The 19,731-nt window shown below is 36.9% G+C and overlaps 1 protein-coding gene across 1 annotated transcript in view; it reads right to left on the reverse strand.

The window, feature by feature from the left end:
• Ndst4 (N-deacetylase and N-sulfotransferase 4) overlaps positions 1–19,731 on the reverse strand; it is a 309,646-nt gene that overhangs the window by 39,988 nt on the left and 249,927 nt on the right. Inside the window, exon 7 of the mRNA XM_048456956.3 lies at positions 4,819–5,001. Within this exon, the coding sequence (XP_048312913.2) occupies positions 4,819–5,001 (183 nt within the window). The remainder of the gene's footprint in view (positions 1–4,818; positions 5,002–19,731) is intronic.

Raw genomic sequence — 19,731 nt, forward strand, 5'->3', positions numbered from 1 at the left:
TAAGAAACAGTGTTGCTGTTAAGTGGAAGAGATGTAGGGTAAGAATATATTAGATATAGACAACTTCTCATTGGAAAAATAATTAAGATCACTTAATTATTAGCATATCTTTAGTTAACAAAAAGTGAAGTCTCCATCATAACTATGTTGACCAATTCAATAGAAAGGCTGAAACATAGACAGGCCAAACCCTAAAATTATTGTTTTCCTCTTGAAGTGGGGTAATTATTCACTGATAATCCTTTCTTTAGTCTCACCTACAAACAAGCTCAGTCTCTAGGCATACCTGCTCACTGACAGAAGCCCATGCAGAGTCTCCCTCTCTCAGAGACAGATCATTTTCCTAACATTATGTCTTTCTATTCCTTGTTGTTCTGTAAAAAGGGTTTCTGAAATTATCTCGGTAAACCATCTTTCTTTACATCTTTCCTCCCTTTTTCAATTTGTTAAAATAGCAACTCCAGTGGATTTAGAAGCATCTAGAAGGTTGAGCTATTCCTCTAAGTTATATCTATAAAGATATTTGCTGAATTGTTTGAATGAGGATGGAAAGACCAACCCTAAATGTCATCATGCCATGGCCTGGTTGACCAAGATGAATATATGGTGGAAGAAGCAGGGAGCTAGCTCTAATTCCTCTGTCTCCTGGCCCACCAAGCTGTGCACTGCTAGACTCCATCATGCCTTCATTGCCTCAATGGGCTGCTTTCAGCTATAAACAGTGCAATTTATTTATTTATTGGCTAAGAATTGATGTTATTGGACATTTTGTCAATGTGACAAGAAAAGCAACTAACAGAGACTCACAGTCACCATGTAGCTCAGGCTGGTCTTGAATTTGTGATATTTCTACCTTAGCAATCCACAGTACTGAGATCATAGACAAAGAATGCCACTACTGGTTCTGAGGTTTCCTTTGTTCATTTCCTCCCTGCCCTCAGAGCACATCACACTTTATCACGGATGAAGTCCAAGTTCCCAAAAATTTTCCAATTTTCCCTGAGGACATCTACCTGTGCCTAGGTTTTCCTCTTTATATAAGAAGCAACTATGCTGCTTCTGCCATTCTCTCTATACACCTCTTTCATTGTGTATCTGTTGTGGGATTTGCATGTAAGTGGTTCTAGTATCATTAAGTTCTGTTTGTGTGTATCTATCTATCTATCTATCTATCTATCTATCTATCTATCTATCTATGCCTTGCATGTTGTACAAAATAAACATAAGGCTGCCATTATGAATGGTGATATTGCAACCAAATTATAAATAAGCAATAAAGTGGTAAAGATAGTAAAAATATGAGAACAAATTTAGAACACTGACTTTTTAACACAATAAAGAGCTATTGCAGTGTGTAAATCTCATGGTGTTAAAACTCTCTTTTGTTGTGTAACTATTTCTGAAGTTTAGGTTTTGCAAATTCCCTATGAAGCCATCATCAGATTCTTCTGAGCTTCAAGACAGAGCCTGTGCTAGAAAGAGTCTTGTCTTTCTAAATGTAAAATCACCAAACTGTATCTGAGCAGAAACAAGAAAGCCTGGATTTAGTCCCAGCTCATCTCTCATAAGTTAAGGGACTTTTTTTTTTTCAGTTCCCAAGACTGGATTAAATGTCCAAAACTTGTTCTGTTGTTACCATCTATAATTCTGTGTCAGCATTCAGTTGTTACTTATACAGATAAATATTAATAGCAGGGACAGTGCTATTTTGTGATTTTTTTATAACCCTGATATTCAAAGCTCGTCATTTCTAAATAGAAACCAATGCTTTGAGACCTAGAATCAACCACAGTGCTAGCCACCTGCCGTTAAAACCTGGGATTTGCTTCCCCACATCTCTCTCTAACTCTGGAGACACTGGGTCTAGAAGACAGTTCTTTGAGAATTTCTCTGAATACAGACAGCAAGCAAGAATCCACTCCATACATAGATTTTGTTGATAGCGAGACTCCTGATAGCGAGACTCCTGAGTGGCTGAAGGCAGATTGAAGCTGAGCTACCATGACAGCTTGAGAGCTTACGAGCATCGATTAGAGCATGTGTGAATTTGACCTTTCCACTACCTCCATGTTTGTGGTTTTGGTTCTTGCAATCGTTTTTTTTTTTTTGTTGTTGTGTGTGTATGTGTGTAAGAATAAAGTTATTTTATACACTCTGCAGTGATTATTCTATCAAAACAAAAAGGATATTGTTTTATCCCTTAAAAGTACCCATGAGTGTAATTTTAAAACTCTTAGAAATTGGAGACAAAGCTGATGAGGAGCCAATGTGGGAATTACATTTCTTGTGGGCATGGATATACATCCTGTATCAGCCTGCTTTAGAAGGATCTTTTGCCCATGAGGTATTTTGTAGCTGCTGATTATGCTGCCTATTGGCCGATATTCACATTGCACTTTTTAATTAGGTGACAAAGCAGTCCCACATATAGAGTAGTTGGTGCTAATGAAAATTTACATAAGGAACCAAAAGAATTAAAGAGATGTGAAGATTACTATTTTGCACTTTTTCTTTCTATTTGTAGTCATAAAAAAGTGTGAATTGAAATGTAAAGAAAAATAGCAGTTGATTTCCCTCTACCAGCAAGGAATACTAAATAAGACGTTATCCTCATAAATATAAAAAGGTTCCTGAATGTTTCATTTTCACAATCTGTAACAGCAACAAAGCTATACTATTTGTCTATCTTAATTCTCGGTCATGAAGATAAAGGTAGAAAATGTTTACCAGCTATTTCTGGTTTTGCTTACATGTTAAAATAAGGGTAATTTCTATTTCATTGGATTGCTATCATCAATGTGAATAGGAAAGTAGATACAACCATTGGACAGGTAACTTGGAGTCTTACATTCTTTGCCATCACTTCCCGAATTTCAATTTGATATTACTTTTGATTGGTAGCATTTATCCAGTTTTCTGCAATAAGTCAAAGGCTCTCAACATCTCATCCTCCCTCCTCCACACTTGTATAGTGGGGAGTGCATACCCTTATCCACATCCACACATAGGCATCACAAAACAGATCAATCAATAATTTTTAAAAGGTAAATATCAATATTGATGATATACAAACATTATCAGAATGCTTTTGTTGCTATTGTTGAAAGTTCAAACAATTTAATAAAATACAGTTCAGTGTTTAGGGAAACTATGTTTTTCCTAAAAGGCAGATTAGAGCTTGGAGCCGCTGAGCTGACTGATCATTTATATGTCAACAATCTATGACACTTATTAATTTGGGTTGTTTATTGATGTATTATATATTTTGACTGTTAGCTAGGTGTGTTTGTGGGACTCCTAACAGTAGAAGTAGGCATGCCTCTGACTCTATTTAACTGCTCTTGGGACTCTTGTCCTCATGTTGGATTGCCTTCTCCAGCCTCAATATGAGGTCTTTTGCCTTGTCTCACTATATCTTATTTTGACCTTTTTAGCTATCATCTTTTGGAGATCTACTCTTTGCCGAAGAGGAAACAGAGAAGGAGTGGATCTTGGAGAGAGGGGAGGTGGTTGGGGGAGGTGGAGGGGTCAAGCTAGAGGAAACTGCGATTGGGATTTATTGTATGAGGCAGGAATCTATATTCAATTAAAAAATCTTATGTAGACACAAATATGTGTAAATTTGCATGCAAAACAATTGATTTTCCTTATATTAGGCAGTGCACTGTAAGCCCATGTGGTGGATGGCTGCTCATAATTTAACTACAGAGGACATGATTTGAGGCAACAGTTTATTTTTAAACACAGTAAAAATCATCCACTGGAAAAGTGAGAAAATGTAGTATTTTGTTCTTCGTTGCGTGCCATAGAGCTAGCTTTGCTGTATACATGGCAAATCCTCAATGAACATAGGAGGAGAGAATCCCTGGCCATGTAGTAACAGCATTGTATGATGTGATTCATAGAATAAAGGGAAGCAAACAGTCTGGAAGGCAGGAAATGGGGACGAGTTTAAAGTTCCGTTTTGCAGTAATTTCTTATTAATGATGATGCTACCTCTGTGCCGACTGCTTAGCAGGGAGCATCTGATCTGCTCTCTGCAGCCAGCTCATTGATTGGGTGGGTCGATGCAATCTGATGCATAAAGAACTGAGTAAGTGGGAGGCAGTGTTTCCTAGATAGCTGCTAAGAAGAGATAGCTTACATTTGATGCCTTCAAGCTGTGTGGCCTCACATAGAGTCAGATTAGAAGTAAAAGCCATCCTAGAACTGACAAGTCTCTCTTTTATCGATAGGCCAAACATCACTGAAATTAGACTTAGAGAAAAAGTGAAATGCACCAAACAGACTCTAAATCCTTATGAACATGGGCAAGGGGTTGCTCTTTTCTTTTTCATGTACTCTGTAGTGTTCATATACATACTAGGGTTTGGAGCCAGGATCGTGCGCTACAGAGGCTTTTTTTCTGTTTCTGCTTTTAGCCTTCTTAGCTATCCAGTGCTTCTCATTTTACAACTAGCTAGCTAGTACTCATATCACATGGAAATCTAAAGCATTTGCTTGGTCAAAACCCCAACATAAAAAACTACCATCCTTATTGCCAAGGATTTGGATCATTATTTCCAAATGAATTGAACAAGCAAGCAAACTAAAACTACAAATCTAAACACTTAAATTTTAAGAGCTACAAAAACAATATTAAAGAAAATATGACAATTGGAAAGGGGAATAATTTGTATTGAGTATACATTTTAATGTGTCATAACATATTTATCTGATTTATTTAATATAATAATTTTTAATAATTTCCTAACACAAATTAGACAGTAACACATTGTTAATGTTTTTCCTCCCCATTGAGAGAAGGTATAATGTTACCTGCCAGAGAGGGTCTTTCTGCTCTGGGAAGAGCTCAAAGTACTTGTGGGCCAGTTGTACTGGAGGCAAAGTCTGCAGTTTCAAGTTGGTCCAGCTGTGCACAAAGTTGGCCAAGTTCACAAAGGTGTATAAGCCTAGACGGTCATTCCCATAGTTAGATAGATGTGTCATGAAGATGCTGATCTGAAAGAGAAATGAAACAGCCACTCCATATTGTAAGTTTACCCTTCAAAAGTAGCAATAGATGACTCAGGAGACATGTCACCTCACTTCAGAACAGTAAGGGAAGTGCAGATATATTTTTGGGTGGGAATCCATGTAACTTTTTTCTAAATTACCACTTTAAATTCCTGTTAAAATTAAGACCAAATTAGAGATTTGGCATGAGTTCATTTCTGACCAGTAGTAGAGTGCCAATTTCAAGAACAGTTTTGCCCTATTGTGAAGTCAATATCATGAAACCCCAAATCAAATAATTTCTGGAATACTCAGGAACCAAAACTAACTTGCTTGTAAAGTATAACAACCGTTCCACTAATTTTCTGATGTAGATGCATTCTGGTGGAATTAGGTTGGAGTAAACGTTGTTCATTGTGTTATAATGAGGCTTTTATTTGTTCCTTCATTGAAATGAAAGTTAAAGAAATAATACTTCTTTGAAGAGATGGGTAAGTAATTGAAACATTGTACAGTGCACATATAGAAATGCTGCAGGGTGGCACACTAATATATACAGTTCTTATGTTTTGATGGATGCATTAAAAATAAATTTAGTTTAAAAACCAGTTTTGCCCAGATATTTTTTGCTTTAGCCAAAAGCTACCATACTCAAGAATCTTTTACAACTTTTCAGACCTCATGTGAGCTCTAAAATATTCTGCAACTTCAGTACTGTTTTTTGTATGCCAGAGACAAGGGGAAAGTGATGCAGTTCTTGAGAGACCACGCAAAAATTTGCATGGTGTTAAATATATAACCTAATGTGCAGTCCATCTGGTATTACAGTAGTAACTCAAACACTACATAAAAGGAAAACTGCACAATGCTGATCTAAACTGCAGAGATTATTATGCACGTCTGAAAAAGAATCTATCATTTTCTAACAACAATAACTTATACTTGTTTTTAGTTCTCATATTATTTTTGAACACATACATTTTAAATTCTAAATAGGTTTTGCTGTTAGGTGGCTCTCTAAGTATTTCAGAGCAACCCAAATATTCTAATTATGGGCTTTATTAACTTCATTTTAAAGTAACAGTTCCATAGTGCTGCAAGGAATAGTATTAGAACACGGATCTAAAATTGAGCGGTAAGCAATTTACATGAGTAAAAGACAAGAATCTGTGGCTAGTGTTTTATGTAGATGTTCAGTTTCTCTTCCTTCAGAGATGTTATTACTTGGTGTGGTTGTTCTTATTATTTGGGAATAAACAATAAAATTAGAAACACAGCAATTATTCCAAAACCATTTTCATTGCAGCATCAGTAGGGATAGCAGTCCTCATAAGCCCATTTTTCCAGGATCGAATATTTTCACTGAACAACTGCAAATGTCCAGAAAGGAAGTCTTTTATCTTTAAATCCTCTTATCTTTAAATCATTGTCTTGCACTAGGAATATAATAAGTTATATCCTGTCAAGGAATTATAATTTCAAGAATGAGTTTCATAATTTGAAGGACTTTTCACTTTGTAAAAGCTGTTATCTTTCTGTCTGTCATACTAGGACACTGAAAAGGTCCCCAAAGACAGTTAATTAAAATTACCAGGCCTCACCATCACACAAAATAAAAAAAATGAGAGGATGAGAATTTGACCTCTTGATCCCAGTGCTTCCAAATTATAAAATATCCCAAATAATATAGAACTCACCTGTGGTAAGTATGAATCTAAAACTCTCACATATATGAAATCATTAAATCCTTGTCATGCTCTTACAAGGTAGGTAGTTTTATAAACTTCACAGATGAAAAAATATAATACAAGAGTAGTTAGGTAATTTGTCTAAGTTTCTATTGAGGAAAGTGAAGAATAGGAATTGAATTCCCAAACCCAACAACAAACTGTGGACATCCACCTTCACTTAACCAGTTTTTATGCATCAAATTTAACATCTCCATTTAAAGAGAAAGAAAGGCAGGAAGGCAGGATAAAAGGAAGGAAGAGAAGAAAGAAAGAAGAATAAGAAGAAAGGAAAAAGAAAAATTCTGTAGAAGATGTTGAAAAAAAAACCCACGTATTATTTTGAGAACTCGCATGCTTTTCTTTCTTCTTGAAATAGAATGACAAAAGATAACTTACTTAAGGCTTATTTTCAGTACTAGAGATTGAACCTAGGGCTTTAGTTCTGCCACTAATATATATCCCTAACCTCCTTTTTATTTATTTATTTATTTATTTTTGTTTTGACACTGGGTCCTAACAAGTTACCTAGATTTGCCTGGAACACACTTTTCTAGGTTGGCTTTTTTTTTAAAAAAATAATTTATTTTATTTTATGTGTATGGTGTTTTGCCTGCATGTATGTCTATGTACTACACACATGTCTGGTGCCCACTGATGACAGAGGAGGGTATTGGATTTTATGGAACTGAAGCTACAGATGGTTTTGATAAATCATGTGGATGCTGGGGTCCTCTGCAAGAGCAATAAGTTCTCTTAACTGTGGAATCATCTCTCCTAAGCTGCCTTTGAATCTGCATTTATCTTCTCTCAACCTACTGAGTACCTGTGATCATAGCCCTACTTATTTCTGGAATCTTGGATGCAAGACATTTAAGACAATGAACCGAGTGTTGCATAATATGAACATATGAAGATAATAGCATTCCTTTCATAGTCTTTTCCACTTCTCCTCCTCTAAGGTTATACTCAAAGATTTATACTCTAAAGGTCCAAAGAATGTAATTTGCATAGTGACTTTATACAATTTACGTGGAAATTTAAAGTAAATTACTAAAACGTCAGTTGGCACACTTTTTTTTTTTAACCCTAAATACATTTGATATTATTCGAAAAAGATTGGGTGCCCATTCCACTGGTTTGTTCATTCACCAATCTCTTAGTCTCATGTTCTTATCTCAAGTCAAAAGAGAATTTACCTCGGGCCCTTATTGTGGAGTTTCCAGATACAGCATGCCATCTGTAGTCAGACTTCCTGAAGTGAGATTACTGTCAGTCATGACTGCCATATGAAGTAAGAAAGGGCAGGTGTTGTCCCTCAGAAAAATTATATTTTTCCATGACCAAAATCAGTATGAAAATGAGGCACAGGCTGAATACCCCAATAATATCTTAAAACCCTAGAAATCTGCAACCTGCCTCTCTCACTGCTACTTCAAAGTGGAATTTTAAGCACCTATCAGCAGCCTAAAGTCTGAGAAAAATACAAATAAAAATCAACTTTGAAACTGCTGTCAGGATAATTTTTACATCACAGGTAAATGTATATTATCATCTCATTTGGGTATTATGATGGTAATGTCAGAAGACATTTACAATACTCCAGTTCTAAGCAGCTTATTGAGGATTTCTGTGGGCCAAGCTTTGATTCCCAGAGGAAGCAGAAGACATAGTCCTGGGGAACTGAAAAACCCAGCGTTTATAAGGAGAGGTGTTTGGCACGCTGTCCTAAGCTAAGCCAGGCCGCTGCACTAAAATGTCTCATTGTTGTATGTATGAGCAAGCAGTCAGCCGCCATGGCTGCAGTGACTGTCATAAGGGGCACTGTGTGCACATGCTTTACTGGTTAAGAGCGAATTAGTGCTGGTGTATGGTCAATTGACTGCACTTTAAGAAAAACAGTTTTGCAAGCACAGCTTAGCTGTGCGTATCTGGCCTGCTAAAAGCGACTTTTGTGCAAACGGAGCACTTTAGCTGTAGCATTTCTGGACAAATAGCTTATTTAAGAGGGATAAAATGTTCAGGAAGTGTGGGGAGAAAACAAATTAAGACTGTGGCTAGAGGCCTAAAGAAGGTAAGTCAAGGGATATGCAAGACGAGATAACAGCAAATAATGAATTTTTCTGGCTTACCATATGTTGCTACTGTTCGTTACGTGACAGTGACGGCTCCTCTGCTCATCAGACCCTTCCAGGACTCATTTTGATCATGATTTCCTTTGTATATACTAAGAATACCCACGGGATTCCTGAGACTATGTACGACTGAGTTGTCATATGGGTGCACACGCGCACACTGTTGATAGATTTGACTCTGGACCCTGAAATATTGTAGCATAGAGCTCTGAACTGTCTTACAAAAATTCTTCATGTGACAGATGATACACAATGAATTATTTTGAGAGTGAGGTTCGAATGCTGACATCTTTAGGCCTCTTGGAGCCAGGTTTCTAGAAGTCAGGAGGTCAAGGTGGTTGTGTTTCTGTGATTATGCATGCCTCAGGCCCGCCTTTATCTCGCCTTAACACTCAAGTCTCTCAGCTCAATTATAACAAAACAAAAAAACTAAGTTGAAATTCTTCCTTGTCTTCATTGTAGTAATATAAAAGCAAGTTCATAGCCTCTGTCATAGGTTGATAATTCATTAGGAACTGAAAGCTTTCTTCTGGGCTGATGGCCAGATATACAGTATGTAATCAGAACCTATTACCCACGGAGGAAATTTATTAGCAATGCCTCTTCTAGTTTCAGGTCTGTGCATGCTTGTAATCCCCCTACTAAAAACTGAGGTAAGAATGCAAGCTCCAAACCATACTGGTCTGCATAATGAGTCACTGCCTAAAAACAAACAAAAAGAGGTCTTAAAGATTTTAATGTGCAATACGTATATTTTCATAATGGGAAATTGAGTGACTATAATTGAACTCTATTTATAAGCTCTGATTGACTATAAAAGTGATGTTGTGGTAACAAATGGGATACTTAATGACCCCATACTCCTTCCCAGACACAGGATCTCACCGGGCAACCTTAAGATTGGCCTTGAACTTTCATCTTCTGGCCTCAGTCTGTCTTCTGAATCCTGAGATTACAGACATGCACCATGGTACCTTGTTTAATTGGTTGCTTTTTATAGCATTTCCCTCTGTGTTGTAAAGTTGCTCTTGTCCAAAGTATAGAAAGAAGAGAAGGGAAGATAATAAAACAAACATTAAACACCCCATCTCATCAACACAGCAAGGCAGCAACATTTTCTGGGTTGGTTTAGAATATTTTCTTAGTAAATACCATAGAAGTCCTCGTGTATGGCAAATACAGCGTGACTGAAAACTGTGTGAACGTGAATATCAATAGCCAGAAAATATTACACAGTTTCATAATTGGGAATTTAAGGCCACCTTTTATGGAACACGTTTTTAATTAAAATATAATTTAAATATTTGAGTCTTTAGTTATGAGTTCTACACTGACTTTAAAAATAAACTGTCTGTAAAGTACATCTTTCATAGACAAAAAATAGCTCTGCAGACAGAGAGACATAAAGTTCACTTGAGGGAGCTTGTGCTGTGTTCACACAGGATTGTTCAAGATAAGCATTAAGTATTAGCAGACAGTTTCTACTTTTGTCTCTGTGGCTCTGACAGCATGCCTTTTTTTTTTCAGAATGAGTCCATTGTGTTTAAAAATATGTCCATTAGCTGGTTAAATTATTGATTAGGCTTTTAGTTCTCCTAAGATGTGGAGATGGATGGGGTGCAGGGAAAGAATTCTGATGGCTCATCTCATGGGAATTGGCATTGAACTCATAATTGTCGTAAAAAGCGTAATTTAGATTTTTCTTTTATTCTAAATGTAGGCTGTAACCACACAAAGATAGTTACCCTAATGTTATGCTTAGCCCTGCCAATATGAATGTAATGCTATCTCATTTAAGCCCAGTGACATGATTGCTGGTCATTATGGCAGGCATTCATACCTCTTTAGTTTGAGGCAATTAATGCCTCGGGAAAAGTATGCATCTATAAAATTACCCAAAGTTACGAAAGTTTGCCAAACCTTAGAATTATATTGTTCCATTACTCCACATAAAGATTGCCATAACCTTCAGGTTCACTACTTAGAATTAATAGTGTGCTTGTCTAAAATGAAGCAAACATTGTAATGGTTGGCTACTGTTTTATCTTTTCTTAATGCATTATACTAGAGGACAGTAATGTTAATTTACTAAGAAACTCTACAAAGTGGTTTCATGGTCACTTTTCTTTTGTGTGTCCCATTGTTTGAATAAGGAACTATCCTCTTCTAGAGAGAAGGAAGCAAGAACAAAGAAGCTTAGTGGCCTTCCTGAAGTCACAAGGAAAATGTCAGCCAGTCCAGTGAAGTCCATTGCACACTTAAAAACTTGTGAGACGGGTAGCTATCATGCCAAATATTCAAACCAACGCAAAGTAAACTTAAACTAAAGACAACAAGAGCCGGTGGGCCCAGGATCAGTCTTCTCTTCTATGCTGTTTATCTATCAGAACCTTGCCAATAGTTTGTTGAAATATCTTGGATTTTTGCGGTTTCTGTTTGTATCATTATGATGGTCTCAGTAATTTATCTGTAGCAACTAACTATATACCAAGTGTGAATTTTTCATAAATTTCATTCATGCAGAATTTCACTTACATATCTTCAGGAGTGAGGACAATTAAAGCTTCGATATCTGCATCTGAATGCTCACACACCTTTTGGCTTAGTTCTGGCTCTAAACATTTCAAGAAAATAAATACTGAGGTTGAAAGTCTTTATTTCCTGTAATAAGATTCTACATCAGCTGCACCTCAAACTGGCACCACGCTTATAGAATGGGAAAGCAATTCCCGTCTTCTAGGCTCCAAGAAACATTGCTATGATTTAGACCAACTTTTCAAGGTAGGTTATCTAAAAGTGACTTTTCAAAGGAGAAAGGTGACAAGCAGGAAAAGGCCAAAGAGAAGGGAGAGATGAGGGAGCCACAAGGAAAGAATAAAGCGAAGGAAAATTCTAGAATCAGATGTGCTGATCAGGGAGAAATATAGGCTTCTGAAAGTGGCTTTATGCCTTTAAATCTCCACTCAGAATTAACTTCAGTTATTGATCTTACTTAGGCTGTTTCCCTTACCAGAGGGGTTTTTGTGTTCCATGTGACTTTCATTGTGGTTTCATATAAGATGTGCAATACCACAACCATTCATATTTAATCACTACTCCTAGCTGATGTTTTAACATTCCATACCCTTGACTCTTCAAAGGAAAATCTTTGCTTGGGTAGGGAAAAAAAACTAAGCATTTTTAATTAGGGACCTATTAAATGAAGAGAATAATGTATCCATATCATTTTCATTTATATTAATAGTAGAAATTTGAAGTATCCAAAAATTACCTTGCACCAATGTAACAATCCATTCACATTGTTTAGCTAAGCAGCAGTGGGAGGTTGAAGACTTGAATCTGGACCAAAAAGCCTGGCTGTGACACTGGCACTCCGGACCACAGGTTTCATATAGTTAAATGAAAACAATAGTTTGGCTTTCAGGTATATTCTGATACTTAAACAACTTGTGGTGTGTCAAAATAATTTATAAATGGAAAACATTGCATGGAAGACATTACAGCAAACATGTTCAACTAAAGTAAATTTAGAATATAATAATACTCTATGTAGGTGGATTTCTTTCAGAGGTTATAATTACCTGCAGTCAAACCACATGGTAAGAAAATACTAAATAGAAACAAATAATTCATGATTTTTAAATAATATTTGTTAAAAATGTATTGTTGACTGTTCTATTTTATTATTAATTTTTAATGTGTCTAGTTTACAAATATATTTTATCATAGATAAATATGTACAGAAAGCAATATGGTGTCTGATGATACAGGGTTGGTGGAATGGACCTCCAGAGATGAAAGGAAGCTTCTGTTGTGGTTATTGTATCAAACATATCTGAATTATTTGAATTATATTTCACAGATAGTTGCTTTTGGATCTGCAATTATTTGTGCACATCATGACTTCCAGCAGTTAGCATGACTTCTAGTTAAAGCAGGAAATATTAAATATTTGTGTACCAGTATGAAATGGCTAAGTTAGATCCCTAGCACACGAAGCTATTGTTCAGTTTTCGAAGTGTTTGTGAGTAAATTCAAGTTCTATCCACCAGACTTACTGGGGATGGGTGTAGTTAAAAATCAATATAGGAGGAGATGGTTAAATGGAACCTCTGTTTCATTTTAAAAAGTACCATGAGTGCATCTTGGAGGCAGATAGGATTCAGGAATAGCGTAATGAGCTGGATTCTTGCTTCCTCGTGGGGACCGTAGCATGTATTTGTTTGGTCCTTCATAGTCTGTTCCTGCACTCTCATGTGAGAAGCGACGTTCTTTGAATAAGAGGACTCTGCTGCTTCCGGCCACTGCTGTAGCCTCACTTCTAAACCACAGGAACACCATAGGTGTGCAACAGCAACCGTACTGAGTGGATAAATGTCTCCTTGGTAACACACACTTACTTCTTTGCCAGCAGCAAATGTGGGATAACTTAATTGCTTTCCAATTATTTTTCCAACGCTAAGGACATGCGGGAGAAAACAAAACATTTTATCCCACAACCCTGAAAACAGCTGGTACTTAATAGGACAGAATGAATTGCTAAATTACATTTTTATTTGTGTTTTCCATTTCTGTGATCAGACTAAATGCAGCAGAAGTTCCATTCTGCATTTGATTATTGACCAGCGTTCCAGTTTTCCAGTCATAATATTTGGCTAGTGAATTATTAACAAATCAGAACTGTTTTGATTCAGGACTGACTGGCGTGTAAACACTGATCTTCCTGAATACAGGAGCTGGGCAGCAGCTTCATCAAAGCAGCAGTAAACAGGGCAGCTGTTCTAACAGAGAACAGAAGGCTCCTGATGGATCTCAGCAAGCAGGACCTCTTCTCATTTCTCTTCTAAGTTAATATAGGCTTAAGTCATTAAAAGGCAACATGCTTGCAACTTGAATCACTGTGTTATACATTTGTGTTTTGTTTTTCTTTATTAGGCAAATAGGAACTGAGAGTTTAGGTGTCAGATTTTGAACAAAGGTCTCTGGGTTTTGCACAGTGGAGGACTGCCGCTGTTGCTTTCCATCTGAGCTGCTGACATTACTTGCTTATGTGCTTATATGTTTGTTTTTCCCCAAAGATCAAATTTTCTTTCTAACAATATTGCAATGATGCCACATAAAAATCACCAAAGGGCAAATGTACTAGCCTGGGAATGATGTTTGGTAGTATAGACTCTGGGTAGAGAAAATATGCCCATTTGCAATCACTGTAAACTTCTCAAAGGACACAGAGAAGAGCTAAGCTGGATTTGGTTAAATAAAACCTTATCTTAATATTTATTTAATAATTAGTGAATTCACGAACTGATATTAAATGCTTATTATACATCTAACAGTCTATTAGAATTATAGATATAATGATGAGTAAATTGCCTGTGCTATTTCTTTATAGGAACTTAATATATGATGGGGATACAAAGCAAAATAGATATAATCCTGTGACATGCAAGTCCTGGGGTCAAACACTCTGGCAAATAGATTTTGGGGCTGAGAAGTATGTAAACTGGGAACCAGAGCTATGTGGGAAACTTCTGGCAAGAGTACATGTCAGGGAAATAATGGATGGCATGATGCTGGGGTCAGGTGAGAGAGTGAAATCAGACTTTACAGGCAGCTGACAAAGAATATAGACTAGATATTAAAGTTGATTAAACATGATCCAATTAGTGCAAAGGAAAGAGTCACAGGAAACAGCAAGTGATCATTCATATTGGACCCTAAAAATTTCTAAGTGGTTAGTTAATCCCAGGCACAACAATGAACCATAAAAAGGATATAACTAGCGAAAGGATGTAAAAATAGATTGTATAAAAGAAAATCTCATAACTGATTTATAAAAGAGAGGGGAGAATATAGGTTTAGGGAGTTATTGTTGGAACATAGTTAAAAAGTAGTAATGATATCTGTACAGGGAGAGTGGAAAAAGAATTAAAAGATTGTAGGATGTGAAACATCTAGTGGTCCGTGTTTGAATAAAATCTCTGATGATTTCCACTTGATTAGCTTTCTGGGATGAAAAGAAAAATCAGGGTTAATGTTGAACTCTTTGGCTTATGTAACTGCACGGAGTCTGAAAAATTTTGTAACCATTGTATCAGGAGAGATATTCCCAAGAGAGATCCCTATGCCCCTTGTTTTGATGCTTAACCATTGAAACAATGAACTGGAGAGAATTAAAACTAGAGGAATCCCAGAAAGAGACTCACACACTTGTGAAAGTTTTAATCTGGGCAGATTTCCTGTGTTTCATTTCATTGGTTTATAGAAATGTCACACTGGTGCAGAAAAGTCAGAAAACACTTGAGGGTCTTCAGGTTTGGTCCAACTGAATATATCAAATTTCCTTTATTAATTTATATCCTATTTTTCATTTTTAAAGAAGTGGCAGGTTTGTAAATCTAGGTGGCCTATCTAACCCATCTTCCCTGGAACTGGAGATAGTGCAGGGCAAACCTAGGAGTTAACACTGTTTTCACTCTAAGAGTTCAGGCACGCCACTGTAAATGCACACGGACTCAAGTCTGGATGCTGTTTTCCTGCAATCTTAATCAGCTGTTGGTGTACTGGAACCAAATGTGTGGGATTCCAGGAGCCCCCAGAATCAAGGCTTAACTACCTGTTCCAGTAAGTCAATAAAAGAGAAATGATGAAAAACAACAATGAGGTCTCACCAAGATAGTCACACAGAAAAGAGGAACACACAAAGTGTTTAGTGATCGCAAACAGTCTTAATTATATTAAAATGAATTTTAAGTGGAATAGAAGAATTGTGGCAAGAATAAAGAGATATGCATAATTAAGCAGCCCTGGTAAATAAATGTGGTTAATCACTGCCTCAGTTCAGGGTCTGCAAAGTAGTAGGAGCTCTTAGTGATCTCACTGGCTTGGGACACTCAACATGGTCAAGATGATCACTTCTGCTCTAGGGCTCAGTTTTACCTTTGTGGATAACTGCGATCTATAAGGCTAGAGGTGGAGGTGGCTTATCCTAGAAGATTTTGTTTGTGCTAGGATCTAAGGTACCTGAAACTTTAGCACAATAACTTATCTCTGAGCTTTCAGCCTTGAAGAAGGATGGGATAGACAGACACTCCTTGAACCATGAGCATGATGATATTCAGAGGTAAGCAGGTGACCCTAGGTAAAAGAGACAGGCACGAAATGAAGGCAGGGATACCAGGTTTTTAGTTAACTTGTAGATGCAAGTGATGGGTCAATGATTTTTTTCTAAAAGTACCTCCAAATGCCTGCTTCACTAAGTAGCATTGCAAAAGACTGACAATTACTTGAAACACATTTTAACTCCATAGAACTCCCATATCTTCTGACTGCTCAAATCTCAGAAGAGCCTTCTGATAAGAGCCAACGATGAGGACATTGATGTGCAGTGTGTTCCTCTCAGAAATGAAGAAAAAGACAAGATGAAAGTCTCCTTATGCTGTCCCAACACACTTCCCTCTGCTGGTTGGTGTGTGGTGGCTGAGAAAGGGAAAATGAATTATTAGATTGGGATTCAAATTTAAATTAGGAATAATTTTTTAAATTTTTTCTTATTGATCAAGCTCATGGAAGAACACATGATTTTCTTGAGGGTGAGGAAATCTCTTGAGCTGTTTTGCACATAACTCTGAACAGGAGGAGCTCCCTCAAGGCAAAGAATAGTGAATTCATGAATGGAATCAATAAAACCAAGGAAAGGGGCTGGAGAGATGACTCAGTGGTTAAGAGCACTGACTGCTCTTCCAAAGGACCCAGGTTCAATTCAGAGCACCCACATGGCAGCTCACAACTGCCTGAAGATCCAGTTATATGGGAACTGACACCTTCATACCAGTGCACATAAAATAAAGTTAAATAAACCATAAAAAAATTAAAAAAATAAAACCAAGGAAAGAAACTGCGAGCTTAAAGAGAAGTAATGCAAGGTGCTCAAAATTAAGCTGCATGAAAAAGGTTAAAAAAAACCAAAATATCCAATATTATGCCAAATTATCAAAAGTATAACATACTCGTAATGATAGATTAAGGAGAGAGAAAGCAAAGGGTAGAAGATTCTCTGAAATGTGTGTTACTGAAGTTTCTCTGTAATTAAGGACATAAACTGCCTTCTCTCTCTGGGCTCAGAGAGCTCAGAGTCAACTAGGAGGGTAAGTATGAACAAAGAAGCAACAGTCACTCCAGCAATGACAGAGGGAAAGCATTTTACCTAGAGGTGGAAAGATGCAAATTACATTGGATGCTTTCCTTAGACTCAGTGTTGACAAGAGAGAGAAGAATAACATATTTCATGTATGAAAAATAAGAACCACCCACCTAGAATTTTGCCTAGAATAATTAGGCAAAAGTATTTCTCAAAAGTAAAGTTTATTCTTTCCAGGTCAATGAACTTCTGCTGTGTATATGCACAATATTTTCTCATATACTCATTTGTCAATCAGCATCTAGGCTGGCCCCATTTTCCAGCTGTTTTGAAAAAGACAGCAGTAAATATGGATGTGCACACATGTCTATGGTAGGACATAGAAATCCATATGTACCTGTGGTGGTTTGAATAGGTATGGCCCCATTAGACTCATGTGTTTGAGTGTTTGTCCCATAGGAAGTAGCATTATTAGGAGTTGTGACCTTGTTAGAGGAAGTGTGTCGCTGTGGACATGGGCTTTGAAGTCTCATATTTGCTCCAGACACATAGTAAGGCACATAACTCCTGCTGCTGCTGCTACCTGCTCTAAAGATGCAGGACTCTCGGCTCCTTCTCCTGAAACCTGTCTGTCTAAATGCCACTGTGCTCTATGCTATGAAGATAATGGACTAACCCTCTGAAACTGTAAGCCAGCCCCAATGAGATATTTTCTTTTCTTTTTTTTTTTTTGAAAGTAATTTTATTAAATTATAAAAAGTTTCCATTTACGCCCCTCCTCCCAACGCCCTTCCACTCCCCCCTCCCTCTCTTCCTCCCTCTTTGTCCCCAAGGGCAGTCAGGGTCCCCTGCCCTGTGGGAAGTCCAAGTTCCTCCCCCCTCCCTCCAGGTCCAGGAAGGTGAGCATCCAAGTATTGTGTGGTCTTGGTGCTTCTTCACAGCAGTAGAAACATTAACTAGGACAGTACCCAACAGTAACATAGCTGGGTCATAAGGAGGTTTGATTTTATGGTCTCTGAGGAAATTCCACACTGATTTCCATAGTGACTGCATTGGTTTAAAACCTACCAGTGAATATGTCTTCTTCTTTCCACATTCCTGCCAGCATTTTTTATCACTTATTTTCTTAATGATAACTATTCTAATTACAGAGAAGAATCTCAACACAGCTACAATTTACATTTCTCTGATGACTGCAAACATCAATGCTTTTATTGCTATTTATTGGCTATGTGAACCCCTTCTTTCTAGACTATCTGTTCATTTTATTAGCAGACTTACTTATGCAAAGTTTTGCTTTGTTTCTGGTGTTTCACTTTGCAGTTCTGATATATTCTAGGTATAAACTTCGTAACTGAGATATTATCAGAGATTCCTACCAATCTGTGGGCCAACTGATCACTCTGATAGCTTGCTTTGCCGAGCAGAAGATTTTTACATACATGTAATCCCATTTATCAATTCTTCTTCTTCTTCTTCTTCTTCTTTTTGCCTAGGCTGCTAGAGTTCTTTTTAGAAAATCTCACCATGCTTCTATCTCTAAGTGCTCTCGCTGTATTTTTCTCTGGCCATCTAAGTGGTTTAGGCTTTATAGTCCAGGGTGTGTGTGTATGCGTGTGCTGGGTTATGGGTATGATTTCATTCTTTTTAGTCCAGGGTGTGTGCGTATGCGTGTGCAGGGTTATGGGTATGATTTCATTCTTTATAGTCCAGGGTGTGTGCGTATGCGTGTGCAGGGTTATGGGTATGATTTCATTCTTTATAGTCCAGGGTGTGTGTGTATGCGTGTGCAGGGTTATGGGTATGATTTCATTCTTCTACATGTAGCTTTAAAGTTTTTCTCGAATCATTAGTTGAAGAAATGTTTTTCTTCAATGTGTTTTTGACATATTTATCAAAAATGAGATGACTGTAGCTATGCAGGTTTATTGCTGGATCTTTATTTAACTCTATTATTCTACAGGTCTTCTTTCGTGTTAGCACCAGGATGCCTTTGTCATTACGGCTCTGTAGTATAATTCGCTATTAACTATTGTTAATCCTCTAACAGTGTTCATTTTGTTTGGGATTTGAAAACAGTATTCAAGTAGGAGATAAGAATGTTAAAGAGATCTCAAACTGAAATGAAAATGGAATTGAAAAACTCAGTAACTCTACTAGAAGATTTAAAGAAAAATCTTACAAATAGTATGAGCCAAGTAGAAGATATAATATCAGGACTTGAAGATAAAGAAGAGAATCTTGACCAAAGAAGACAAGTATAAGAATAAAAAAACATACAAGAAATGATCAATAACATTTTTTTTCAAAAAATCTTTAAAGTATAGGCATATATGAGGGAAAAAAAATCTGGGATTAATGGCATAGACCAGCTCCTTCAACAAGATTGTATGAAATGACTGAGAAACCTTTAGAGATATGTTTAACATCCTTAGACACTGGGAAAATGTAAATTAAAACTACTTGGGATTTTTATCTTACTCAAGTCTAAATGGCAGAGATTTTAAAATATATAAACACAAAGCAAAGAAACAACAACAAAACCAAAACCGAATGAATGTGGATTTAGGGAAAGGAGAACACTTATTCACTGCTGGAAATGATTGTGGAGGTTTCTCACAAAGCAAAAAATAGATATATCACATGATCAAGTTCTACCTTGTGGGCTAGGGGATTCTATATCCTACTATAGAAACCTGCTCATCCATTTTCATTCATTCAACAAAAATTGAAA

Source organism: Myodes glareolus, chromosome 17, assembly GCF_982192425.1.
Source record: "Myodes glareolus chromosome 17, mMyoGla1.1, whole genome shotgun sequence".
In the NCBI taxonomy this organism is placed as follows: Eukaryota; Metazoa; Chordata; class Mammalia; order Rodentia; family Cricetidae; genus Myodes; species Myodes glareolus.